Source organism: Sarcophilus harrisii, chromosome 3 (assembly GCF_902635505.1).
Source record: "Sarcophilus harrisii chromosome 3, mSarHar1.11, whole genome shotgun sequence".
NCBI classification, from domain to species: domain Eukaryota; kingdom Metazoa; phylum Chordata; class Mammalia; order Dasyuromorphia; family Dasyuridae; genus Sarcophilus; species Sarcophilus harrisii.
In genome coordinates, this window is record NC_045428.1 from 315,314,119 (window position 1) to 315,338,276 (window position 24,158).

Consider the following 24,158-nt stretch of genomic DNA (forward strand, 5'->3'; position numbering starts at 1 on the left):
CTGTATACGTGTGTGTACTTACATGTGTGTATTATCTGATGTATATATTTGACTATATATATGAATATGCATGTGTGCAGGACTGTATGGCATGTAGAGAAGCCATGTCATGTAGGTCAGGGGCCATTTCCTGCCTTTGCCACATATTACATGGGATTCCACATCATTTCTCCTCTCCGTGTCCCAACAACAGCCAGTTGCTAATCCGCACACTGGAGTTTATTCCTTGGAAACTTCTCAAGATAATGAAATCAGTATGAACAAAACCCACTCTCTTTGAGATGGGCTGTTGTAGGGATCAAATGAGATAATGATGGTAAATTAACCTCTATGTCTCAGCTTCTTCAACTGTAAAATGGGAATAATAATACCTATCTAATAGGGTTATTATAAGTGATTATTATTAATAATCCTTTGGTATCTTTCAGCGTATCAGAATTAGGTACATAGAAGATACTCGGGAAATACATGCTTTCAGGAGTTATATAGGAGAGTACAGGATAAAAAAGATAATAAGTGGAATAGAAGAAATAGAGGAGAAAAGAAGAAAGACACTACTTTTTAAAAAGGACAGGGAAAGGCTTTAGGGATAAGCCTTCTTATCCAATTCTTGCTTAGTAGCTCTGTAACAAATGCTTTCTTTTTTCACTACCTACTTCAATGGGTTGTTGTGAGAAAAGTACAGACTTGTTGAGGAAAAAGTCCTGAACTTTGAACAGAAAGTCCCTATTCAGATGGTTAGATTTTATCATCCTTATAGATTCTTCATTGATGTATCTTATATTGCTTGTTGACTGTACAGTTTTTAGCTAGTATGTTTTTAAAATAGATTTTATCGATTTTTTTTAACATCACTTACATTTCCTCCCATATCCCTTCCTCAAAGCATCCTCTAAAATGAAGAATTTTTTTAAGGATAAATAAAAAAAGGGTAAATTTTTTTAAATCATCAAAACTGATCAATACATTACCTCTCTCTCTATATCTACACATACATATATATACATACACACACAATATATATTATATATCTATGAAATGTTCCAAATCCATGGACCCACACCCCTGCAAAGTTATTTATTCCTTCTTCTTCTCTGGGGATGTGATTAGCTGGTATCCTTATAACTTAAACTATATTACTATGTTATTTATGAGCAATAGTTGGCCATACATTAGTGTGTTTTAAAACCTGTTGAACCAAAGAAATAATTTTGAAATAAAATATATTTTGAAATTTATATTTCAGTTATAGTGACAAGCTAGTAGTTAGTGGCCTGGGAGGCAAGTTTTATGGGATCCTTTCCCAGGACTTTCAAATCATATTCTGCCTATACCTAGGGTTGGCCTTCTCTCCCCCTGTGTTTTTAAGATTGGATTTTTCCTCCCAAGAGCTTTCCCCAAGTGCTATGTTTTCTCCTTTGCTTTGCCCGACCACACCCTTCCCAGAGCCTGCTGGAGGACCACTCCTTTCAGCCCTGTAAGATTAGAAGCATTCCCCACCCCCTCACCACAGCAGGTGAAGTGCCCTGGAGCTGGCAGTTAACTCTGGGTCAGAGGATGGAAGAAGCCTGTGGAGATTAAATACACCCTGGCCTTCTTCCAGTCCATCAGGATCCACTGTGCTATTTAGCACCCAGCCTGGCAGTTGGTATTTCCAATGAGCTTTTTTCCAGGACAGGGATCTCACTTAACAACATAGCATTCACTTTCCTAAAAAGCTACACAGGAAGTTAGTGTGCAGAGCAGCTTGGTCTAGTCAAAAGAGCATTAGATTTTATGACTTAAGTTTGAGTACTTATTCTGGCCCAGCCTTCTACTATCTAAGAGATTTCATCTCTTTCAAGCTTTAGTTTACTCATCTGTAAAGGGGCTGAAAGAAAGGGAAGAGATCATACCTATCTTAGAGAAATTTTGAGGAAAAAAAAGTGCTTTGTATTTTGTGATTGTCATAGACTTGTAAATGTGAGTTATTATTTTTCCTTAATTTTTAATAATAGCTTTTTATTTTCAAAATGCATGCAAAGATAATTTTCAACATTCACCCTTGCAAAATCTTGTGTTCCAAATTTTTCTCCCTCTCCCCTAGACAACAAGCAATCCAATCTAGAATAAACCTGTGCAATTCTTCTAAACATATTTTCACATTAATCATTCTGCATAAGAAAAATTAAATCAAAAAAGGGAAAAATGAGAAAGAAAAAGAAAAGCAAGCAAACAACAACAAAAAAGGTGTATTTAATATGTTGTGATCCACATTCAGTACCCATAGTCCTCTTTCTGGATGCAGATGCTCTCTCCATCACAAGTCTATTGGAATTAGTCTGAATCACTTCATTATTAAAAACTTATTATTTCTTGAAATAGTACAGTACTATGAAACAGACTGGACAGTGTGGCCAGGAGACATGACTTTATGATATTTAGAGTTAGAAGAGGTTATAGGGCTGTAGGATCATAGATCTGGAGCTAAAATGGACTTTAAAGGCTGTGGGGTACTATAGAAAGAGTACTGGCTTTTCAGTCAAAGGGACAGACTCAATAATTATCTCAAATGTTCATTATTTTGACACAAGTCTTTCCTTATTCCAGTCTATTCTTTACTTAATTGTCAAATTAATTTTCCTAATGTGCAGATCTGACTATGTCACTCTGTAACCTCATTCACTAAACTTCAGTGCTCCCTAAACACTTCTAGATAAAATATAAAATCTATTTGGAATTCAAAGCCTTCCTAGTTCCCTTACTCCCTTACATTTTGTGCTCCAGGGATACTTATCTCCTAGTTCTTCCTTGAACAAGGCATTTCATCTCTCTACTCCCACAAGATGCTCCATTTCCAGATTCCAGGAATTTTCATTGGTCCTCTTCCATATCTCTTATTCTCTTCCACCTGCTTCCCTGACTTCTTTCAAGTTCAAAGTAAAACCCTATTTTCTAAAAGAAGCCTTTCCTAATTCCCCTCCATCCTGGTATCTTCCCTCTATTGATTATCTCCAGGTTATCAAGGTTATATCTTATTTGTACATAATTGTTTGCATGTTGTCTCCCCCATGTGAACTCCTTAAGAACAGAGACTATCTTGTGCCTTTCTTTGAATTCCCAGAGTTTAACACAGTACCTGGAACAAACTGGCGCTTAATAAATGCTTATTATCTGACTGCAAATTTCAGATGAGTTGCTATTCTACATACATGTCCAGGTCCCTACATCTGGAATCTCCTGCATTCAATTTCCCTCTTCATCTTCACTGATCAGAATTACTTTCAATTTATAGTCTTAGAAATTTGCCTGACACTGAAAAGGGTTATGTGACTTTCCTGGGGTCACAAAAATTTGTGTCAGACCTAAGACTCAAACCCAAATTTCCCTCACTTCAAGGATGACCCTTGATCCTCTGTGGCACCATGGAAGTGCCAAGAGAATGACTGGATGGGAGAGCAGAGTGTTATAGTGGAAGGAACCCTAGATTCGGGATCAATAGACATTAAGCATTAATGTAGTAATGTAGGAAGATAAGCATTAACAAATGCTTATCAGATGGTTGATGAGAGAGAATATTGATGTTAATGAGATCATTTGAATGAGCCCTTCCAGGGGCTGCTTCCCAGCTTGGTCCACCTAGGGTACAGGTTGACTCCCCAAGGTCAGTGGGTTTATACTCCTAAAACTCTTGCTCACAAGCACCAGCTGGTAAGCTTAACTTTAATGGTCATCTAGTGGATGTAATTAAATCAAAACAAAGGCAGCTGGTGGTACAGCAGATAGAGCACTAGACTTGGAGTCCGGAAAATCTGAGTTTAGCCTCAGAAATATACTTGCTGTGTGGTCCTGGATAAGTCACTCGCTCTCTGTTTCAGTATTTCTGTCTATAATAGAGATAATAAATAGCACCTAATTTTCAAGGTCCTTATGAAGATAAGATGAAACAATATTTATAAAGTGCTTTGCCAACCTTGAAGGGATATATAAATGCTAGTTGTTATTAAGATGGCATAGAGAAAGCTGATAAATAGAATATGTAAAGAACGTTATATATGTGTATGTATATGTTATATATATACATGCATACACAGGGCAGGAAGGAGGGAAGAAAAAAAGAAATTTATATGATAACAATTATATATTTAAAAGGAAAAGCAAGTTGTATATAATAGATTTTTCAGCTTCATGTGCAATGAATTTTATTATACTATATTATGAAAATACTTATAAAATTCTGTAAATTAAAAATAAAATAAAAACAATTTTTAAAAAAGATGATGTAGTAAAAACTATAGCTACAAATCAACATCCACCCTCTGTACCAATTTGGGTATTCTCTCCATGAACACACATGATATCAATAGGAAGAATATGTACAAATTTTAGAGAACTCTGTTAGGGAGGTACTGATCTATGTGACTAAGGGAACTCACTGTTTGAGTACTACAAGATCCTGATATCTCTTTTCTTGTGGTGTCCTCATGCTGTTTCCCTCTGAGTGAAATGTTTTTGCTGGCTAAATAGCTCCACTGCAACACACCATGGCAAATGTGGATTCCTCTCATCTGTTGCCTTCTGGTAGAGGAGACCAGTGACCACAGTCCTCAAAGTTGCTTCTTGCCTCCAGTGTCTCAGAGCTGGCAAGATTAACTTTTGGATGGTTATCTTAGGCATGATATCAAGCTCCCTTTCTCAAATCTATGAGGAATTTTTCTCTCAACGGCTTTCTGCAGGTATATCAGGGTTTGGGCAGGTTTTCTTTCTCTCAGTTTAACTTTATTACTTTTGTTATCTGAGTGTATGTTATATATATATATATATATATATATATATATATACTCTATAATTCTATCTTATTACCTGCCTTTTATTTCTGGGAGACAGGGAAAGGAAAAAAGAAGCAATTTCCTTTCTCCCGTTATAATATATAAATTCATTAAAGTGGTATATATACACACATATGTATATTATGTATATATACCACATTAGTGAATTTATAAATATATACAATATATAAATTATATATATAATATATATATACCTACTAATGTAGGTAAATATATAATTGTAAATATACAAAGTGGATTGTAAGAGTGCTGTAACATCATTTTTAAGGTATCCAGAAATCTGTATGTAAATGTGAGTGTTGGAAACATATGAAGACATATAAAGTACCTCTCCCTGAGCTATAGACATATATTACATATGTAATATATGTCTATAGCTCAGGGAGAGGTGTATATATATATATATATATATATATATATATATAAAGAGAGAGAGAGAGAGAGAGAGAGAGAGAGTGAGAATATATGTCTATAGCTCAGACAGAGGTATATACATGTATATATGTGTATATGTATTATATATATATGTATATATATATATATATATATGTATATATATATATACAGAGAGAGAGATTATATATATATATAATATGTCTATAGCTCAGGGAGAGGTACTTTTGCTCACAAGTCTCAAACTTAGATTCACATTGAATAGTTAAGTTACAAAGCTGGATTTTGTAGTCCCTGGCTGACACAGGGATAGATCCCCGCCCCTCTCAAACCCCTTACTGCTAAATAGGTTTCAGGACACCAGCTGATTTTCTCTCTCAGGCCTGGCACAAACAGTAAATACAACTTCCACCCCCCACCTCTTCCTCAATTTGCATTTCCTCAATGGTGCTGAATTCCCTAGCAAAGAACTGGCTGGAGCTTTTAATAAACATGAGAGGGCAGGGCTAGGGGAGGGAGGGAGACTGAGAATTCTGTACCCACAGCAAACCCCCATAGGAGACTCTCACCCATTGACTAGGAGCTCGGGGCTGGCAGAAATTCAGAAGCCGAGGATGTAAGAGAGCATGTGCTTGCTCTGGAGATTCTCCAGCCACCAGGCTCCTCGGAAGGGCTCCTAAGCAGCCGTCCTTGCGTGAGTTCCCTGGGCATGGCATCATTCCGGGCATGCCTACTCAGACAGCTCTGGGGCCAGTAAACTGTGAACAAACCTGTTTGCTTTGCCTGCGTACAGTACAGTGCAGCTCCGGCAGATAAGCCTTAATTGTTATGCAACTCCTTAGCATAAGCTCCTGGCATGGCTCTTGTGCTTCACTGGGGCTGAGACCATCCAGAATAGCAGCAAGAAAGCATGGAACGAAAGGCCCACTAGAAGAAGACGAAATCACTCTGGCTTGGAAAGATCTAGGGATCGGACAGTTCCTGACTTGAAGCCTCCAAAATGCTCAGTGTGATGTATTTTCTCCGGAGCTTCTTTAAGGTAAACCAAGGAACTTTTCCTGGGCTGCTGCTTTACTAGGTAGAAAAAGGGAGGGGAAAATCTCAGAAGAGGAATGTGGGGAGGAACTCATGGGGGCCAGTGCCCGGCGCCCTTCTTCTGGCAGCAGCTGAGTACAGTTCAGGGCAGTTTGGTGTAAAGAAGATAGTTATTTGCTTTAGTGTGTGTAAGCAAAATGAAAAAAGGGGAGGGAAGTGGAGGGGGAGGTTGGAAGTAAAGCCCAAATAAAATGTGTTGTTGGGTAAGTGGCTGATGGCATGCGTTTGGGGATAATAAAACTAGCTGACATCTCTATAGAAATTTATATTTTTCAAAAGATTTTCTGTCTATGGGGGTGGGTATTCGACATACAAGTTGTATTAGACCAGTAAGAGAGATGACATCACTTGTCCATGATCACACAGACGATAGGGGTAAGAATCAGAATTCTAAATGAGGCAAGTTGACTGACCCCAAATCTGATGTTCCTCTCACTATACCACATTGCCCTCCTGTCCAGTTGTTCTCTGAGGATCTGAAGAATGCCAAGTGCTTTCTCAGGATGGATAATTTCCAAGGAAGCAATCATTCTTCAGATGATCAATCACCTTCAGTGCTTTTAATTTGAATGTAACCTGTTTGCCTCCCACATGGGTATGAGGCAGAGCGATATTTGAGTGACAGTTCAGGTAGTTGGGTACTTTCTACTTTCTACTTTAGAATTGAAAGGAATTACAATTTTAGATCTGACCGCAAAGGATGAATTATTCTTACCTAGTGATTTGAACTTTCTGGGAGCTAAGTTCAAATCCCAGTTCTACTCATTACCTGTGTGACTTTGGGAAAATCTCATAGCTGCTCTGGTCTCAATTTTGAGGATGTTGTATCAGATGCTCTGGGTCCATTCAAGCTTGAAACCTATGATGTTCTTCTGGACAGTGTGATGTTGCCCATGGCTCATTTTCTGGTTTTGCCTTTTTTTGTATCCATTTTGGTTTGGTAAGGGACTTAACAATGCTTAGTGATGAATTGTTGTATTTCCACTATTCCCTTGGTCACAGAGGCTCTAAATCATATCAGAAGCTCCTTTTCATTGTAGGATGATTTAAAAAGGTTTTTTCAAAGTGCTTCTTGCTAGAGTGCCTTGTCCTATAGAACACTCAGTGCCACCAATGAGAGCTAAATTAAATGTCTTTTGGTTCCTGGGTAAGGGAACATTACAATAAAAGGGGGTTCTGTTAACGTGCACAAGATGAAAGGGATTATAAGAATCTTCATTGGAAGGAAGGGAGCCAGCTTCCTGGATGATTTGGTTGCTTTAGTCAGTTGGTCTAACCTGCAGTGTGTGATGGAAAAGCCACTAGTCACTCCAGAATCAGCTGCCATGAAACTTGTTTGGCATTTGGGAAACTATTTTCCTTTAAAAAATGTTACCACCTTCCTTCCCATTGTCAGTCTTATATCCTTCTTTGCTCTTCTTTCCATCTGGTCCTATCCCAACAATGAGTAGTAATGACTATCAACTAAATTTTTTTAAATTTTAAGAAGTCAGAAAAGGAAATTGTTGATATTCGGTCACTGTGATTGACTGGGGCAGAGATTGTGAATATGTCATGAGTTGTGAAAACATCTATCACATAAAGTCAGGCTAGAATTTCAAGCTCACAGATCCATGAGGGTAAGAAGTTCAGAGTCCAAGGTAAGAAAATCCTATACTTGTCCTGGTCCAACTGTAAGGTCAGTACTGTGGGGAGACTATTCACCAAACAATTTATCCATGTTCTTGCTGTTGTTATTCAGTATTTTCAGTTGTGTCTGACTTTTAGTGGCTTCATTTGGAGTTTTCTTGGCAAAGATACAAGAGTAGTTTGCCATTTCCTTCTCCAGCTCATTTTATAGAAGAGGAAACTGAGGCAGACAGAGTTAATGACTTGTCCAGTGATACACAGCTAAGAAGTATCTGAGGTTAGATTTGAACTCAAGAAAATAAATCTTTCTGACTTTGTCAGATACTCTATCCACTGTACACCAAGCTGCCCCAACCATGATGAGCCTTCAACAAAATTGCAAAGTGCATACAATTTTTCACAGCAATGTTGCCTCTCTGTTTTTCAGACACTGAGTCTTCTTATAAGGGCTCTACTGTTAAGATAATGTCTACTAAGATATTAGTAATTATATGTGTTATCCTTGGAAATACTTGCAATGATCAAGATTTAGGAAGAAAGACCCAAAGAAATGTATTTCTAAGGGGAAGAATGTCTAATGGAAGTTAACTTGCATAAGCTAAGGGGAGATATTTTTAGGAAAGGGAGCTTTCCCAGTGCCCATTAGCTCACTATATAAGATATACTTTACTGTATCTTTAAATCCATTCTAGGATTTTTTAAATAGAGCAAGTTGTTAACTCCATTTAGTGCTACCATTGGTCTCTCACCAGAAAACAGAGAGAACTTTGGGTTTATTTTAAGTAGTTAATAGCCTAAGCAGAAGGCAACACTAGAAATAGCAGTAGTAAGAGAGATACTGTTGAACTCCACCTTTCTTGAAGAAGCTTTTTCCTTGGCAGAAGAAAATGAATTTAGTAACTTAGGAGAAGTTTTCCACTAAATTCTCTCCTATTTAGGTAGCACATATTTGGTATTGCTTAAGGACATAGGAAGTGATTTCTGAAAAATGGACTCATGCCTTTGTTTAGAAAGCAACACTATTGTTATTCTTCTCTTAGTAACATTTTGATAAGATCTATTATATTCCCTCTTATCACATTTCCTATCATTAATATTTCTTAAGCATACCCAGTCTTGTGCTAGCTGCTATGATATGAAACAAAACACTATGTTTACTCTCACCAAATCATAGAACATCAGGGATGGGAGGGCTCATTGATATTATCTAGTCCAAGACTATCTCCCCTTTTATAAATGAGGAAATAGAAGCCTAAATAAATGAAGTGATAAACATAATTATATTACTTTTATAAGGCAGGGCAATAGTGAATAGCAGGACAAAAAGTGAAAATAAGACCAGAGAAAGAAAAGATTACTTTAGATTAGATTAGGCAAGAAAAGTTTTATAAAGTAGATGTGGCATGAAATGGATTTTGTATTCAGTATAAGATATCTGAATAAAAAATAAAAATAAGTAGAAAATCATCCAACTATTTCCAGATATTGCAATGTTTTGGAATTGTATAAAGGTATTCTTTTGGCTTTCTGTGTCAATGGAAGTGAGACATCATTATGTAATAAAGTGAGGACCAAATCTCTTTCTTGGGAGATTTACAATGAAGTTGGGAATAGATAATACATGAATGGTAGTACAATTCTGTTATCATTCAATTTCCCTCTTTATACATTTTTAATAATACATAAGGACAGGGGCTTTGGGATTTGACGTGATAGGGCAATGTTGAATGAAGAAACTCTCTCCACCAATGAAGATCAGCCCATCTATGCAATTTATAATCTGACAGTTTTGAGAGTTGCTTAGAGCACTGAGAAGTTAAATAATTTTCCTAGGATCATACAGACACTTTGCGTTAGAGGTAGAATTATAATATACATCTTCCTGACCTTGAGAGAGACTCTCTATTTAGTAGAGCACATTCTCCCCACCTATTCCATATTTTTTTTCTCTCATTTTCTTCCCCTTCTTTTATATGCATAGGTGTGTTCATAAACTCAGAGCTGGTTGTATTAGAAATTATATGCACACACCTGGTTCTTCGACTAGATTCTTTAAAGTTCTTTGCAGGTAAGGATTTTCCTACATGGCCCTGAATGTGGTCACTAAATAGGCATTCAATAAAAATGAATGAGAAGAGCAAAGAAACCTGCATAGCCGGCTGTGAGCTACTTGGGGGAGGGTTAGCCCTTTTGTGATCTATGTAGGCCCCTTGTTCTGCATCTTTTTTCTCCTTCCTGTGATTTAGTACTTGCTGTTCTAGAGAAAACAGCTTAGGGGTTGGGGAGGAAATGCATTTCAAAGCTCATTTCTCTGTTTGATGACCTACTTAGAAAAGTAGATTGTAACTTGTCTGGGAGGACATAGAGTAAGAGGAGAGTAAGAGAATGTGAAGTAAGCATTTACAATCATCCTGGAGTTTCCAAATATCTGTATATCATAATAATATGTGGAGTGAGAATAAATGCATGAGAAAGGAGATTTGAGAGATTTCATAAGCAGATATGATAGATCTTGGCAACTGACTAAAATTACAAGCTTGAGGACAAGGAGATGACTTCAAACTACTGCATTATTGAAAAGATTGCCATTCATAGAAATAGGTGAGGTAAGAAAAGATTTTGGAAAGATGTTAAGTTGAGAATTAGGTTGAGTTTGAGGGGCTAATGGTATATTTTGATAAAGATGTGCAGTGGTTGGACTTATATAACTGGAGTTCAGAGAGAGATTGGGGTGGAGACACAGATTTAGAAATTATCTACATAGAGGCAACAATTGAAGCACAGGAGTAGATAAGGTTCCCAAGGAAGGGAGGTTGGAAAGACCATAGAAGTGAGCCTGGGACAGAACAGTGGCTCTGTCTTTAAAGGAAGAGAAGGAGCTGGTAAAAGCTACAGAGAACAAATAGTTAGAAGTAGGAGAACCATGAAAGTACAGTGATTCCGAAGTTAAGGGAGAGGAGACTTATCAAGAAGGAAAGGTGATGCCCCATAGAGTCAAATGCTACAGAGAAATCAGAGAAAAGAATAGAAAAAAGATTATAGGATTTGGTGATGAGAAAGTCTATAGTGACTTTGGAGAGAATAATTTGATAGATTAATGGAGATGAGAGACTAAATCACAAAGAGCTGAGTAGTGAATGAGGAAATGGAGGCGTTAAGTATTTAATGTTTTTTTCTTGGGGGCAGCAGCGTGGCATGATGGAGAGAGTGCTAGACCCATAATCAGGAAGACCTGAGTTCAAGTGTGACCTCAGACATTTGCTAGCTATGTGACCCTGGGAAAGTTATTTAACTGTGTTTGCCTCAATTTCTTCATTCATAAAATGAGTTGGAGAGGGAAATGGCAAAACCACTCCAATAGCTTTGCCAAGAAAATCTCAAAAGGGATCATGAAGAGTCAGACAACACTGAATAAATGTTTAAATGACAAAAAATGTTTCTTGGAGTTTGGTAGGGAGGAGAGATGGAATTTTAGGTTGAAGGGGTGGGTAGAATCACAAGTTGTTTTTTTTTCCTTTTCAGAGTAAGAGAGACCTGAACATATTTGCAGGATATATGTAAGGAGTCATTTAAAGTGAAGGTATATTGAAGATTTGTGAAGGGAAATAATTGATGGAAAAGTTCACAGAAAAAAAATATGATGGGATGGGATCATGAGTACAGGCTTCCTGCAGCCAGGAGGGTCAACTTTTTTTTTTTTTTTTTTTTTTTTTTTTTTTTTTTTTAGTTTGGAGGAAAAGAGATGATAGTTAAGAATGTAAAGAGATGTTAAACAATAAAAATGAAACTGCCTTGTTAAGTAGTGAGCTCCTCATAGTTTCTATAAATATAGGTCATGACCTTCTCTGAAATTTATTATCTTAGAGAATTGCCTAGAATATTGAGAGATCAAATAATTCTGCAAAGTCCTATAACCAATATGTGTCAGAAGTGAGATTTGAATTCAGTTTTTTTTTGTTTTTGTTTTTGTTTTTTTTACTTCAAAGCCATTCTCTATCCACAAGAAAAACAAGTTCCTCAGGACCCAGTGGAATTAAGAGTACAAAGGGTTAACCCAACAGAAAATAATATTATCATAATTCATCCTTTACATTTGAGCCTACAGACTAATCTGTGAAGCTGGTAGGCTGCATAATGGAAAGAGGGCTAAACTTGTAGTCAGAATGATGGCGGTTGGAATGCCAGGTTAGTCATTTAACCTTAGCCTCAATTTACTTATCTGTAAAATTGTACCTTAGATATCTGTAAATGGAGTCTATCTCACAGAATTGTTGAGGAGGCCAACTAAGACTGTTTTTACAAAGAAAGAAATTGAAGCTTAAAGAGGCTGCAGCCCATCTGTGGTCACACACACACAAATACCAAGGACAAGATTTAAATCCAGAACTTCTGAGTCCAGTAACAATATCTCATTCTCTATATCACCTTGACTCTTGTTTTTATTAACAAAATAATCCTGTGTATCAGGTACTTATTTCTGGGGCTGAGTTGTTACTGGTTTCTTTCTATTAACAAACCAGAAATTTAGCTACGTCTATGTAGCATTAAAGAATAACCTCAATTTTTCCTGTACCTTATAAAGTTAACAGTAATTGTCATTCCCTCTCTGATGCAGTATTTTTCAAATGCTTAGTCCAGGGGCAATGGCATATTTAGAATTTAGGAGGCATAAAGATCCCCCTCTATTATCTTTAATTCTGAGCTTTGGTAATAATCCCTATAATGATTTAACTTTTTCAAAGCACTTTGAAGTATATTTTACTATTGAATACTCATAACAAACTTTTGAGGTAGGTGAGATAGGATTTATCATCATTTTACAAATGGGAAAATTAAACCTTAAAGAGATGAAATGATGCCCAAGATAGTGACAGTGTTAGGACCAAAATTCAGATCTTTTAACTCTTCCTCTTGTGTTTTTTTATTTCTTTGCCCCAGACAGCTAAGTTATTTGATGTTTCCAGGCTTAAGTTTATCAATACAAGATATATAGCCCCTAAACATTTAATGCAACTGAATGTACTTATCATGATTTTTTCCAAATACTAGGAACAATTAGGATGGTGATAGCTTTAGTTCCAGAAGAAACAGATTAGCAGAGTAACTGTAGTGACAGAGTACATTGTATCCAAGGCTTCCCCATTACCCAAGGAGCAAAGGAGTCTGTGAGTTAAATATAGAACTGGCAATGCAACATGCAGTGAAGGTTACAGCTGTCTTCCGGCTGTTGGGACCAATGTGCAGCACAGAATGTGTCAGGGAATACCTGGGCTGCCAGACATGTCCTACCATGCCAACCATTCTTTACCATCTTTGTTTAGGTTCAGCTTCATTGCCCTGATACTCTCAAATAGTCAAAAACACCCATGATCTTATCAAAGTGGGTATCTCCTCCAGTAATGAAGAACACAACCCATTCATGCTTTTTTTAAATCATGTATGACTTCAGATCCTCTCTTGGGTTTCCTAAAGTGAATCAGGAATTGGAGGACCAACCTTCTTGGATTTCCCTGTGAAGTTGATTCAAATTAGTTTTCAGAGCCCTTCTATTTTACCTTTCTGCTCCCCCCCCCAATCCTGGCTTTTTTTTCTATGGACAATGAGTTCTCTATAGTCCATAGTTGTAAACATATAGAGGTCCTGTAATCCAGTCCTTGATTCTTCATTTTGTAGGTGAGGAAACTGAGACTAGTACAAGTCAAATGACTTGCTCAAGATCATATAGATAGTTAACAGGCGAAAGGTGATTGAAACTTGTGCCTCGTGTTTCCTATCCCAGTGTTCTTTTTTCTTTTTATTATACTACAAAAAGATACCTATTCCATCTCTAAAATTCTATTGTTAAAGAATCCAATCTTCACATTAAAATGTAAATGACAGGAAAAAAAAAACTACTAAAGTCTTCTGGACATTTGGAAAGCCAAAGTTTGCCTAAAGAAATGAATATAATGATGTTTCTATCTACCCGTTTTTACCTTCCATAACCATCAAAGAAGATGAGATCTCACTGTAAGTTTCACCAAAAGCTTGATTCTGTTACCATTAATAGGAATCTGGTTTAATCTTCCTCTACCATTTTACTCTCTAATGTCCAGAACTCAGAATTATAACTGTACCTTTAGAAAAATAATTGGTGGTGGAAAATATAAAACAGAAGATGGATTCAGTACATCAGTTCAGTAAAGTTAAGAGGGAATAAGCTATCACCCAGAGAATTTGGCTCTTATTTCAGTGGAGATTGAGAAGAATTTCGGTGAACCCTAAGGAATAGATACCTTGGAAATGGAACTCTGGGAATGTTGCCCATGCACAATTATCCATGTGCTACTGAGGGACCATTAAGCAAAATACTGGGATGACAGTTACTACAAGGAGGAAGAATGTTCCCTACTCAAAGGGACATAAGCCCAGATGTCAGTACCCTTATGCAATGATCAATTCAGGTCAAGTTTCTTGGAGCTTTGCTGAAACCCTGAACTTTGGCTAATGTAGACCACTTCTAGGGAATCCTCTTCCTACTTCCTAGAACCCTCTTACTATTTCATTTATTTATCTATCTCCCAAAACTTCCTTCTAAATGTTTAAGAACCCCAGGAATTTTGTTGTGGCAATCGTGGCCTCTTTCCCAAAACCATAGTTCAGATAAGTGGGAGTGTGACCAGACAATTAGCTGTGTGGGTGCTATATCTCCCATCTCCTCAGCAACCTTGGCTACTGAAGATCCCTAAAAGAAAGTTCCCACTTCCACTGTCCTTGGCACAGTCAAATGGTCCATCATTAGAGACAGATATAGTTTTATTAATGGAAATGATATTGAAGAGTATGCATTACCATTGGTTTTTCTGATGAAATCTATAGACCATTGGGTTTGTCCATGTGATTTGCAGTTTGAATCCTCCTCTTTGCATTTTGCAGACCCCATTAGAAAGTCATCCCTTTGAGAACAAGAACTATTTTACTTTTCTACTATTAGCTGTAGAACTTAGTGCAGTGCCTGGTTCATAGTGAGCATTTGATAAGTGAATTTTCATTCATTCATGTTTGATACAAGAGTTGATGAGCTCATAGACCTAAAGCTAGAAGGGACCTTAAAGGGACCTTAACTTAAATCAGTTACATTATAGATAAAAAACAGAGATGGTGTGACTTGCCCAGGGTCACATAGGCAGTAAGTGACAGAACTGGGATTTGTATCTACATCTTCTGACTGCAGATCCAAGACTCATTCTTCTAGATGGCAAAGGAAAGGAATCTCTACCTTTATCTTCTGAACTCCTAGGATGGAATGCAGGATGTATTTGTAAAGAATAGTGTTGTACAGGGAAGAGGGAGAAATACTGGTCTGGGGTACAAATTTTGTCTCTCTTGCCGACTACTTTTGTGTTCCTGTATAAGTCCTCCTCTCTCAGCCTCATTTTTCTTATCTGTATGATGAAGAGGTTGAACTAAGTAGTCCCTGAGGCCCCTTCCAGATCTGGGTCTGGGAGTTTTGAGCATAAATGATAGTTTGGTTCAGCAGTACTGATGAAGAAATTTCTGCTGAACTTAGAATCAGGAAGTCCTGAATTTAACTTTAGCTTGACTAGCTATATGACCATGGGCAAATCACTTAAATTCTGAGCCTTTTTATAAAAAGTCAGGTTTATATAAAGTATTATGTGTGTCATCTCTATTATGGGTTAAATAGGCTTTTAAAGTTCATGTAAGCAGGCCCCTTGTTGAATCCTTGGCAACTGAGCTTTACCCCAAGGTTCTGAAATGCAGGATGTGCATACTACCTGCACTTCTTAAGTGTAGCACCTAGTTAAAACAAGAAGGTACCAGACCGAGGATTCTCTCTCCTTCTTTCCTTGTCTTCCCCATCTCCCAGCTTTTTCTTTAGGCAAGTCTTCCCCTGAAGTTTTCCCCAATCCCAAGAGGTCCTCAGTCTCCAGAAGCAGCTTCATGGTGTCCCCATCATCTATAACCATGGAGTTAATAATACTTAGACTTACTACTTCATAAAATTCTTATGAGGATGACATAAAATAATGCATGTGAAGGTGCTTTTTAACTATAAAATGCTATTTAAATGTCAGTTATGGCTTTTTGGTGTCTGGTGTAACTTTCAGCAAGGCAACAAACCTTAGCTTCTTCAACTGTAAAGTGAGGGAGGGAGCTTTTTTCCATGACTTCTGTGAATTTGTGTGTTCATAGTATGTGTGCTTAGCTGGCCACAATGTTCGAATGCCAAATGTACACTTGCCAAAGAAATTATTTTAAGAGAACCTATACAGGGCAAGCACTCACTAGATGGTCAGAATAAGCAATGTATTACTCTCAAGGTATCTTTTAAGAACTTTAGAATCGATTGCATGACATGGGAGACATTGGCACAGGATCTCCCAGGATGGCAGGCCCTCATCAGAGAAAGTGCCATGCTCTATGAGCAAAACAGAATTGACTTAACCCAGAGGAAACATGAGATGTACAAAGGTAGAGAAGGTTCATAGGGACTTTTTGTATCCGACCTGTGGCAGAGCATTATGAACTCATATTGATCTAATCCACCATAGTTGGACACACTGTAACTCAACTCCAATATGGTGATTTCATTTTGGTCCTCTTCAAGATTGAAGAACAGCAACCAACCAACCAACATATGTATTGAACTAGAATACATGGGAACAAATTCCTATGGGCATGGGATGCAGTATAGGAGCCTGGCAGAGTGAGGCTGAGAACTGAGGTTTCAAAGGTTCAGCATGGATGTCAATGAAAAAGCAGCTTGGTTAGACATTTACTACTCTAAAAAGAGCAAGACTCAAAAAGGGACAGTAGCAGTCTTGGGATATCCTTTTGGTAAAAGCTTCTGCTGCTTAGATAGCCCTAGGAAAAGTGTTAGTCTCAACTGGTCCACTTCCATTTGGAAACATTTTCTGCTGAAAAGCCTAACATATTTTGGCTGTGAAAAGGGATTGCAAAACCAACAGAGCTTGAGGAAAAGAGCTTTACAGTAAATCTAACATCAAGCCTGCCCTGGAAACTACATCAAAATCAATGTTATAATGGAATCCTATGGCAAATAGTTTGGAAAAGTAATGATTGTGCTATTAGTCTTGAACAACATAAATATGACTTTGTGTATATTGGATTGGATTAAAGTGAGATACACCTGTGACTTTGGGACTTAGTTTTTCAGTCTACAGACTAGAGAAGATACTATGAAGATCTTTCTCCTAATAAGAGGACAGATAAGTCTTAAAGAAATCTTGGCTCTGGCATTTACTAGCTATAGGATCTCATAGGCAAGTTACTTAAAGGATTATAAATTTGGAAGTATTGAAGAACCTGCTTCTGGAGACTGGGGACCTCTTGGGATTGGGGAAAATTTCAGGGGAAGACTTGCCTAAAGAAAAAGTATCTGATCCAATTATTTTTTTCCCCTTTCTATTGATGAAGAAAGTGAACCCTAGAGAAGTGAATTGTCCAAGGTCACCTAATCAGTCAGGATTTGAGCCCAAGTCTGCTGACTCCAAAACCAATGAATTTTTCCACTGTTCCAGGATGCCTCACAAGTACATCTGTTCTGAATCTCAGTTTCCTCATCTGTAAAATGAGGATTATTTGCAAGACTTACCTAACTGGATTGTTAGGAAGAAAACACTATGAAAACTTTAAAGTATTATTAAATAGGATCTTATTACACTATTTTTGCTCATTCAGTCACTTCCAAACTTGGGGGGAAAGCTACTTCTTTGCGTTTTTCTGGTCTATAACTTTGCACTTTCAAATGCCCCATTTACCTCTCAAAGTAGAACCAGGAGTGGAATAAATTCAGATCCCCTTAAAGGAACAAATCCTGTCTGCTGAGTGTAAGCAAATCTGGCAGTCCCTGGCAGTCCAGAGGAATCTGGGACTGGGCCACCTACCTTTGATATCTCCCCTGTTAATTTGGAAAGAGCTTGAATTCTTTAGCCTCAGGCTCTCAGCCATTTGCCTGAGAGATACAGATCTTGGAGAAACAAATACATCTCAGGTTTTTTGGAGAGGAGGAGCTAGGGAGAGAGGGAAAGAGCACTTTTTGTTGGCTTTTCTAGTTCAGGGAGGGAGCTTCTTATAATTCATGAGCCACTGGTCAGCTCTCCTCATTCCACTGTCCTCCCACGACCTTTACAAAAACCTACTCTTGAACTCCACATTGCCCAATGAGCACAGGAAGTCCCTAACCCTTCCCAGGAACTCAGGCTTCCAAAATTAGATTCTAGTGGATAGAATCCCTTTTCATTCTAAAGGAATTCCAGGTTATGTGAGAATGTGTGTTGTTATAAACTCACATAGTGCACAGATTATGTCTTTCTTGTACTACTCTTGAATCCCCCACAACTAGTAAAGATTTGGTGTCACAGTTTGATCTCCTTGTCTCATTTTCCTCTACTTCAATCTATCCTCTATATAGTTTCCAAAGTGATTTTCTTTAAGCACAAATCTGGTCCCCTCATTTTCCTCAGTAAGCTCCAACAGCTCCCTATTACCCCAAGGATAAAATATTAACTGTTTTATAAAGTTCTTTCCAACCTGATCTCTACTTATCTTTCCAGGCTTATAGTACCTGTCCTATACTCTGCAGATCTAACCAAATCAACCTTTTTTTTTTCCTATTCTTCAAACATACCACTCCATCTCTTTGTCTCTGCTTTTTTTCATTGGCCATCAAAAAAGTCCGCAATGCACTCTCTCCTTACGCCTGCTTCTTAGAGTCTGTTTCTTCTTTCAGTGTTTATCTCAAGCACTACCATATACAGGAAACCTTTCCTAATCGCTACAACTATGACTACCATTCTTCTCAAATTATCCTGTTTGTAACTACTTTGTATTTATTTTGCATATATTTCAATGTGTCCCTAATAAGAATGTGGCTTCTTAAGAGCAGAGATTGTTCATTCTTTGAATTTATATTTTGTCTGGTTCAGTGTGTGGCTCATAGTAGGCACTTAATAATTGACTATTGATAGATTGATTGACACGCAAATAATATTTATTGAACTGAAATTACTTCTTGAAATTATAGTGTGGCAGAAAAAAAATCCTGAACTGTGAATCAGGAGACTTACCAGTTATGGTGAAGAAACTGCCTACTGAATCTCTTTTTTCCCACACATATCTGATATTGTGATTCTCATTTGATGCCCAGATAAATTGGACCTGGTTTGAAATTATCTCAAGTTACAGCCATATATAAGCTTGAAGCTTAAAAATCATACATCTCAACCTCCCTAATTTTATAGCTGAAGAAACTGAAGTCAAGAGAGGGAAGTGATTTATCCAGGACCAAACAGATGATTAATAGCAAAATCTGGATTCACATTCAGGCCTTCTCTCTTTGTTTCCTATTATTCACTATTTTCTTCTTCCCTCCCTCTCTCCTTCCCCTCTTTCCTTTTTCTTCTTCCCTCCCTCCCTCCTTCCCTCCCTTCCTTCCTTCCTTCATTCCTTCTTTTTGCTTCCTTCCTTCTCTTTCTTCCTGCATTGATTAATTTGTTTAACAAACATTTATCGAGTGCTTAATATATAGAAAAGGACAACTAGATGGCTCAGTGGATAAATAATGAGGTCTGGAGACAGGAAGCTCTGAGTTTAAATCTGGCCTAAGACACATACTCGCTGTATGATCCTGGGCAAATCACTTAATCTCTGTCGTATTAATCCACTGAGGAAGGAAGTGGCAAATCACTCTAGTATCTTTGCCAAGAAAACCCCTTAGATTGTATGATACATGGGGTCACAAAGAGTCTAACATAACTGAACAACAACATAATAAACAGAAATCACTAAAGTAGATGAATTCTAAAGTTCTCAGAGGTTCAGAAAAACATTGGTTTTGAAGAAAATATATTTTGAAGAAAGAAACCCTGTCCTCAAGGAGCTAATAATGATAGAGTTGGGGTAAAAAAAAATTCAGGATACAGAAAACAATACAATACTATATAAAATTAAATGTTGAATATTCCATTGGGTTATAAAAGTTGAGAGGAAAGGAAGCTCATTAAAGGTTGGAATCATAAGAGAATGTTCTGTCCAAAAGGATGAAAGACAGAAGGCATAATAATGATAGAATCATAAACTTATAGAAATTTGGAACTGGATTAGGTTTTAGGAATCCTCTATTCCAAACCTTTTTACTACAAAGCCTTTCAGAAATTGGATCCTCCCAGGTCAGTTCAAGAACTAAAAGTGGTCTCTCTGATCTCAGATTTCCCAAGCCACTTTGTTTGACTGCTCCTATATAAATAATCTCTTTTCCAACTTATAGTTATTTATAAGCTAAGTACCTCATGAGTAAGAACTATGTAATTTTTCAGCTTTGTATCACTAATGCTTTGCTTAGAGTAGGCATGGAGTCAGTGTTTATGGATTTGAATTGAAACTTAACAGTCTTTGGCTTGAAAAATAGACTTTCTTCTGTTTTTACAATAATCGGACTTTTATCTGTCACTAAACTGATGTGCTTTTCCCATCCTCACTGTTCCTCAAAGCTCCTTGCTGGGGGGCTCAGACAGGTTTAGGCCACAAGTTCTTTCCGAATCCCTGGATTGGATTTCCTCTGGACCTTGTAACTTGAACTTACTGAGGACAACTGTCTAACCATCTTCTCATCCGGAGACTCAATTCTTGGCTTTCCATTATTGTTCTAGTCCTTCCATCTGGAGGTTCATTCTTTACTGTATAGAAAACAAAAGCTAATTAGGAATTAATGAAAACAAACAAATCCCATCTCATTAAAAAATAAAGCCCCACAACAATCCAAATGAGGTAACAGAAAAAATAGTCAATAAAATAACATTTGATGAAGTTGTTTTGGAATATTGACCCCAAACTCTCTTTTTGCTTAGAAGAAAATGAGATGGATGAGTATGGAGAAAAGCATTTAAAACAGATGTAAGGAACCACTTTAGTTCCTGGAGGGAACATTTAAGTCTTAAGCCAAAAATGTTTTGTCTGATGGAAAAGTTAGGACCTACACATAGTGAGGCAACCTATACCTTAAGTATTTCCTACAACTTCCCTTGATCCTGAGAAGAGCATCTGAGGGCATGTGGCCTCCTACATAAATGGTTGACTCCCCTCTGACTTGTGCCATTAACCCTCTAAAATGCCCTGAACATAATTCCAGGATCTGCCCACTCACTATTTCTCACCCTAAAAATAGGCCCCATTCTGTTCTTCTCCATCCCACTCCCTCCCCTTTTGGCGGCAAAACTCTGCATGGAGAAAACTGTCATCAAGTTGACAGCTCAACAATACAGTGAATTAGCTGTATTCCAGAGGCCTATCCCTGCTCTTCTCTCTGTAGCCACAGACAGAAATAGTAACAAGGCTTGCCAAGTGTGAGCTCCATCTCCCGCAGCTCTGTCATTGGAAGCCAGGGTAGGGGCTGTAGCAATGTTGTACCACAGGGTCTCATTATTCATCAGACTCATCTGTGAATGGTTCAAATAATGCAACATGCTTTATAGCTAAGGGATAGTCCATTCTGACCCAGGGAGGCACAAAGCCAGGCTGAGGCAAGGGAATGTTTTCCGGGAACTCATTACTCAACTATTCTTTACTTTGTCATCAAATCTCATCTGGTTTACCAAGAGGCATCCCAAAGCCATGTTGTGAGGTGTGTCAGGTGGGTCCTCTGAATTCCATCACCATTTTATTGTTCTTTCTCTTCCTTCTTCATTGCTCAAGTGCCTCAATGTTCTCTCAGGGTCCAGAGATGAACTCCCAAGCTTGTATTCTGTGTACCTGGGCAATGCCTTATTCTCCAGATTTTCTCTGTATATTAAACCCTTAGAAATAAAAGTGCTGGTCCCAAAGTCAGAATGACCCAAGTTCAAATCCTACCTTAACCATACACTAGTGGTATGATGCTGGGCAAGTCTCTTAATTTTTGTTTTCATCTATTTCCTCATCTTTAAAAGAAGAATAATAGCTTGGTGTTTTTGTGAGGATCAAACTAGATAAAATAATATATAGAACACTTTGTAAATCTTAAAATACTATAAACATGTTATTATGATTATCACCTGGTCCATGTTCCAGTTAAGGGTGAATAGCAACTTTTAAGCAGCAGAAACTGATCATTTAATTTATACTGAGGCAATTATGATTGATACCAGTTTGATTGATCCTTCTCATAACATTTTACCTCCTTGCCAAGAGCTTTTGTAATGTCAAACTTAATAAGATGGGGATTTCAGGCCTCCTCCCCAAAAGTTTCCATTAGCTGTTTGTTGTAAAGGTTATCCTGGCTTCTCTAAGATTCTGTCAAAGAAGCAGAAACATAGGAGCATCTTCCCAAGCTGGAAAAGGCTTCAGATTTAGACTAGGTGAGTCTGTTGGTAGAGAACCAATATAGTCTAAGGGGAGACACTAGGCTGTGTGCATAGATTAATGACTTTGTCTTGCATCTCTTGATAACCATTGGCTAAGTGGCAGAAGGATTGTAATAATTTTATTTCTGTGGTATGAGTATATGTACTGTTGAATAGAATGATATAGGATCCTGGAACTAGAGCTGGAAAGGATCTCAGAGAACATCTAGTCTAATGGGACATCTTAAAAATGAGAAAACTAAGACCCGGAGAAGCTCAGTGACATCCACAAGTAGTTAAATAACAGAGTGAGAATTTGAATTTTGGTCCTGTACCATGCTTCATGAAGTAGTACATTAAGAACAAGTCTGTCTGTGATGGAGAGTGTTATGGGGGTGTGTTAGAAGGAGCTTTTGGGTGGTCTTCTGGAGTATGAAATTTGGGATTTCAAGGAAGAGAGATATGTCAATAATCAGCTTAAGCTAAATTGATCTAAATTGGGGATATGTTGAATTGCATACAAATCATTGCATTGGCTCATGGAAAGGGTCTCCATTCTCTGAATCCACTGAAATGAAGCTACATATGCTACTGCTCTTAGAAGATGATCTTTTCAGACTTGGCCCATGGAGGTTTTATCCTGAGATAAACAAAGGGAATTGGACTCTCATAAATGTGCCAATCCTATATAAGACAGATAAACACCGGTTGGCAGAATTCCTTTGGAGTCAGGGGCTATTCTCATGGATATTCATCATGTTTCTACATGCATGTCTCCCCTTCTTCCTCTCAATGAAAGCCCCAGATCCAACTGACCTACAAGCTCCTCACATAGCTTATATTTACATTACAAAGGCATTCAAATGCATTATCCCTTTTGATCTTCAATTCAAAGTCCTCTGAGGTAGGTAATAGTAACAACTATCTTAGGAATTTTGAATCTTGCTCTTCACAATCCCAAAGGCTTTGTGTTCTTATTTCATTTGATTCTGACTAGAGAGGTGGACTGTGGAAATTACATTGAATTTTTACACAGGCCAAATAATTGACTCAAGGTCAAACTCAAACTTGGATTTTCTGACTCCAAATCCAGTGTGCATCCTACTATTACAGCATTCTGCTCATGTGGTTATTCACTATTACACCTCAATGTAAAGCTGGTTCTTACAAATTTAATTGCGAGTCTAAGTTGTTGTTCCATGTTGAGTTTCTTCCTGATTCTATTTCAGTTTCTATCCTCTCTCTGTAATCTTGGGGTTTGATGAAAAGTTGGGTGTGGATTCATTAGGCAAAATACTGGTTGAGACAAGGAGTGGCCCACAGGTAAAGCTCTGCTTTGTACGGAACCAAGGGTAAGAGACATTTAAAGAAGTACAAACCCTGATTACATTACCAGAAAGTTTTGCTTTCTGACCAGTGATCAGCATCAGTCTTTCATTAATACTTGCTTCTATTATTAGGAATTGTCACCAACTCTGATTCTAGTGTGTTGTTGTCATTCAGCATTTTTTCCTGTGGCTCAGAGCTTTGGGCTCTACATCTGAGTGAGAGGATCTGGGTTCAAAATCCAAGTCTGCTACTCACTACCTTAAGTTCTTTGGATCTCAGTTTCCTCACTTATAAAATGTGGTAGTATTATTGTTGTGGGGGTAATGTAGATGAATTCTAAATCCTTTTTCACCAACTTTAAATCCTATGACACTAAAACATTACCCAATATGGCAATGACTACGCCATATGAGAGTATTAAGAAGCTTTGCCTGATTTTCTCTCAGGTATACTCTCTTTCTCATAAAATTATTTTGTGTATGCTTCTGTTCTACTTCTCAATAGAATATAAGCTTCTCAAGAGCAGGTAGTGATTTTTCTT

General features: G+C 37.6%; 1 protein-coding gene across 2 annotated transcripts in view; it reads left to right on the plus strand.

The window, feature by feature from the left end:
* The window catches only part of ARHGEF4 (Rho guanine nucleotide exchange factor 4), a 481,275-nt gene that overhangs the window by 87,045 nt on the left and 370,072 nt on the right, over positions 1-24,158 (plus strand). Inside the window, exon 1 of one of the 2 annotated variants that reach the window (XM_031959840.1) lies at positions 5,735-6,261. The exons of the other annotated variant lie outside the window; for it this stretch is intronic. Within the exon in view, the coding sequence (XP_031815700.1) occupies positions 6,223-6,261 (39 nt within the window). The 5' untranslated portion in view covers positions 5,735-6,222. Of the gene's footprint in view, positions 1-5,734; positions 6,262-24,158 lie in introns of those variants that run through there. 2 annotated transcript variants of the gene reach the window in all.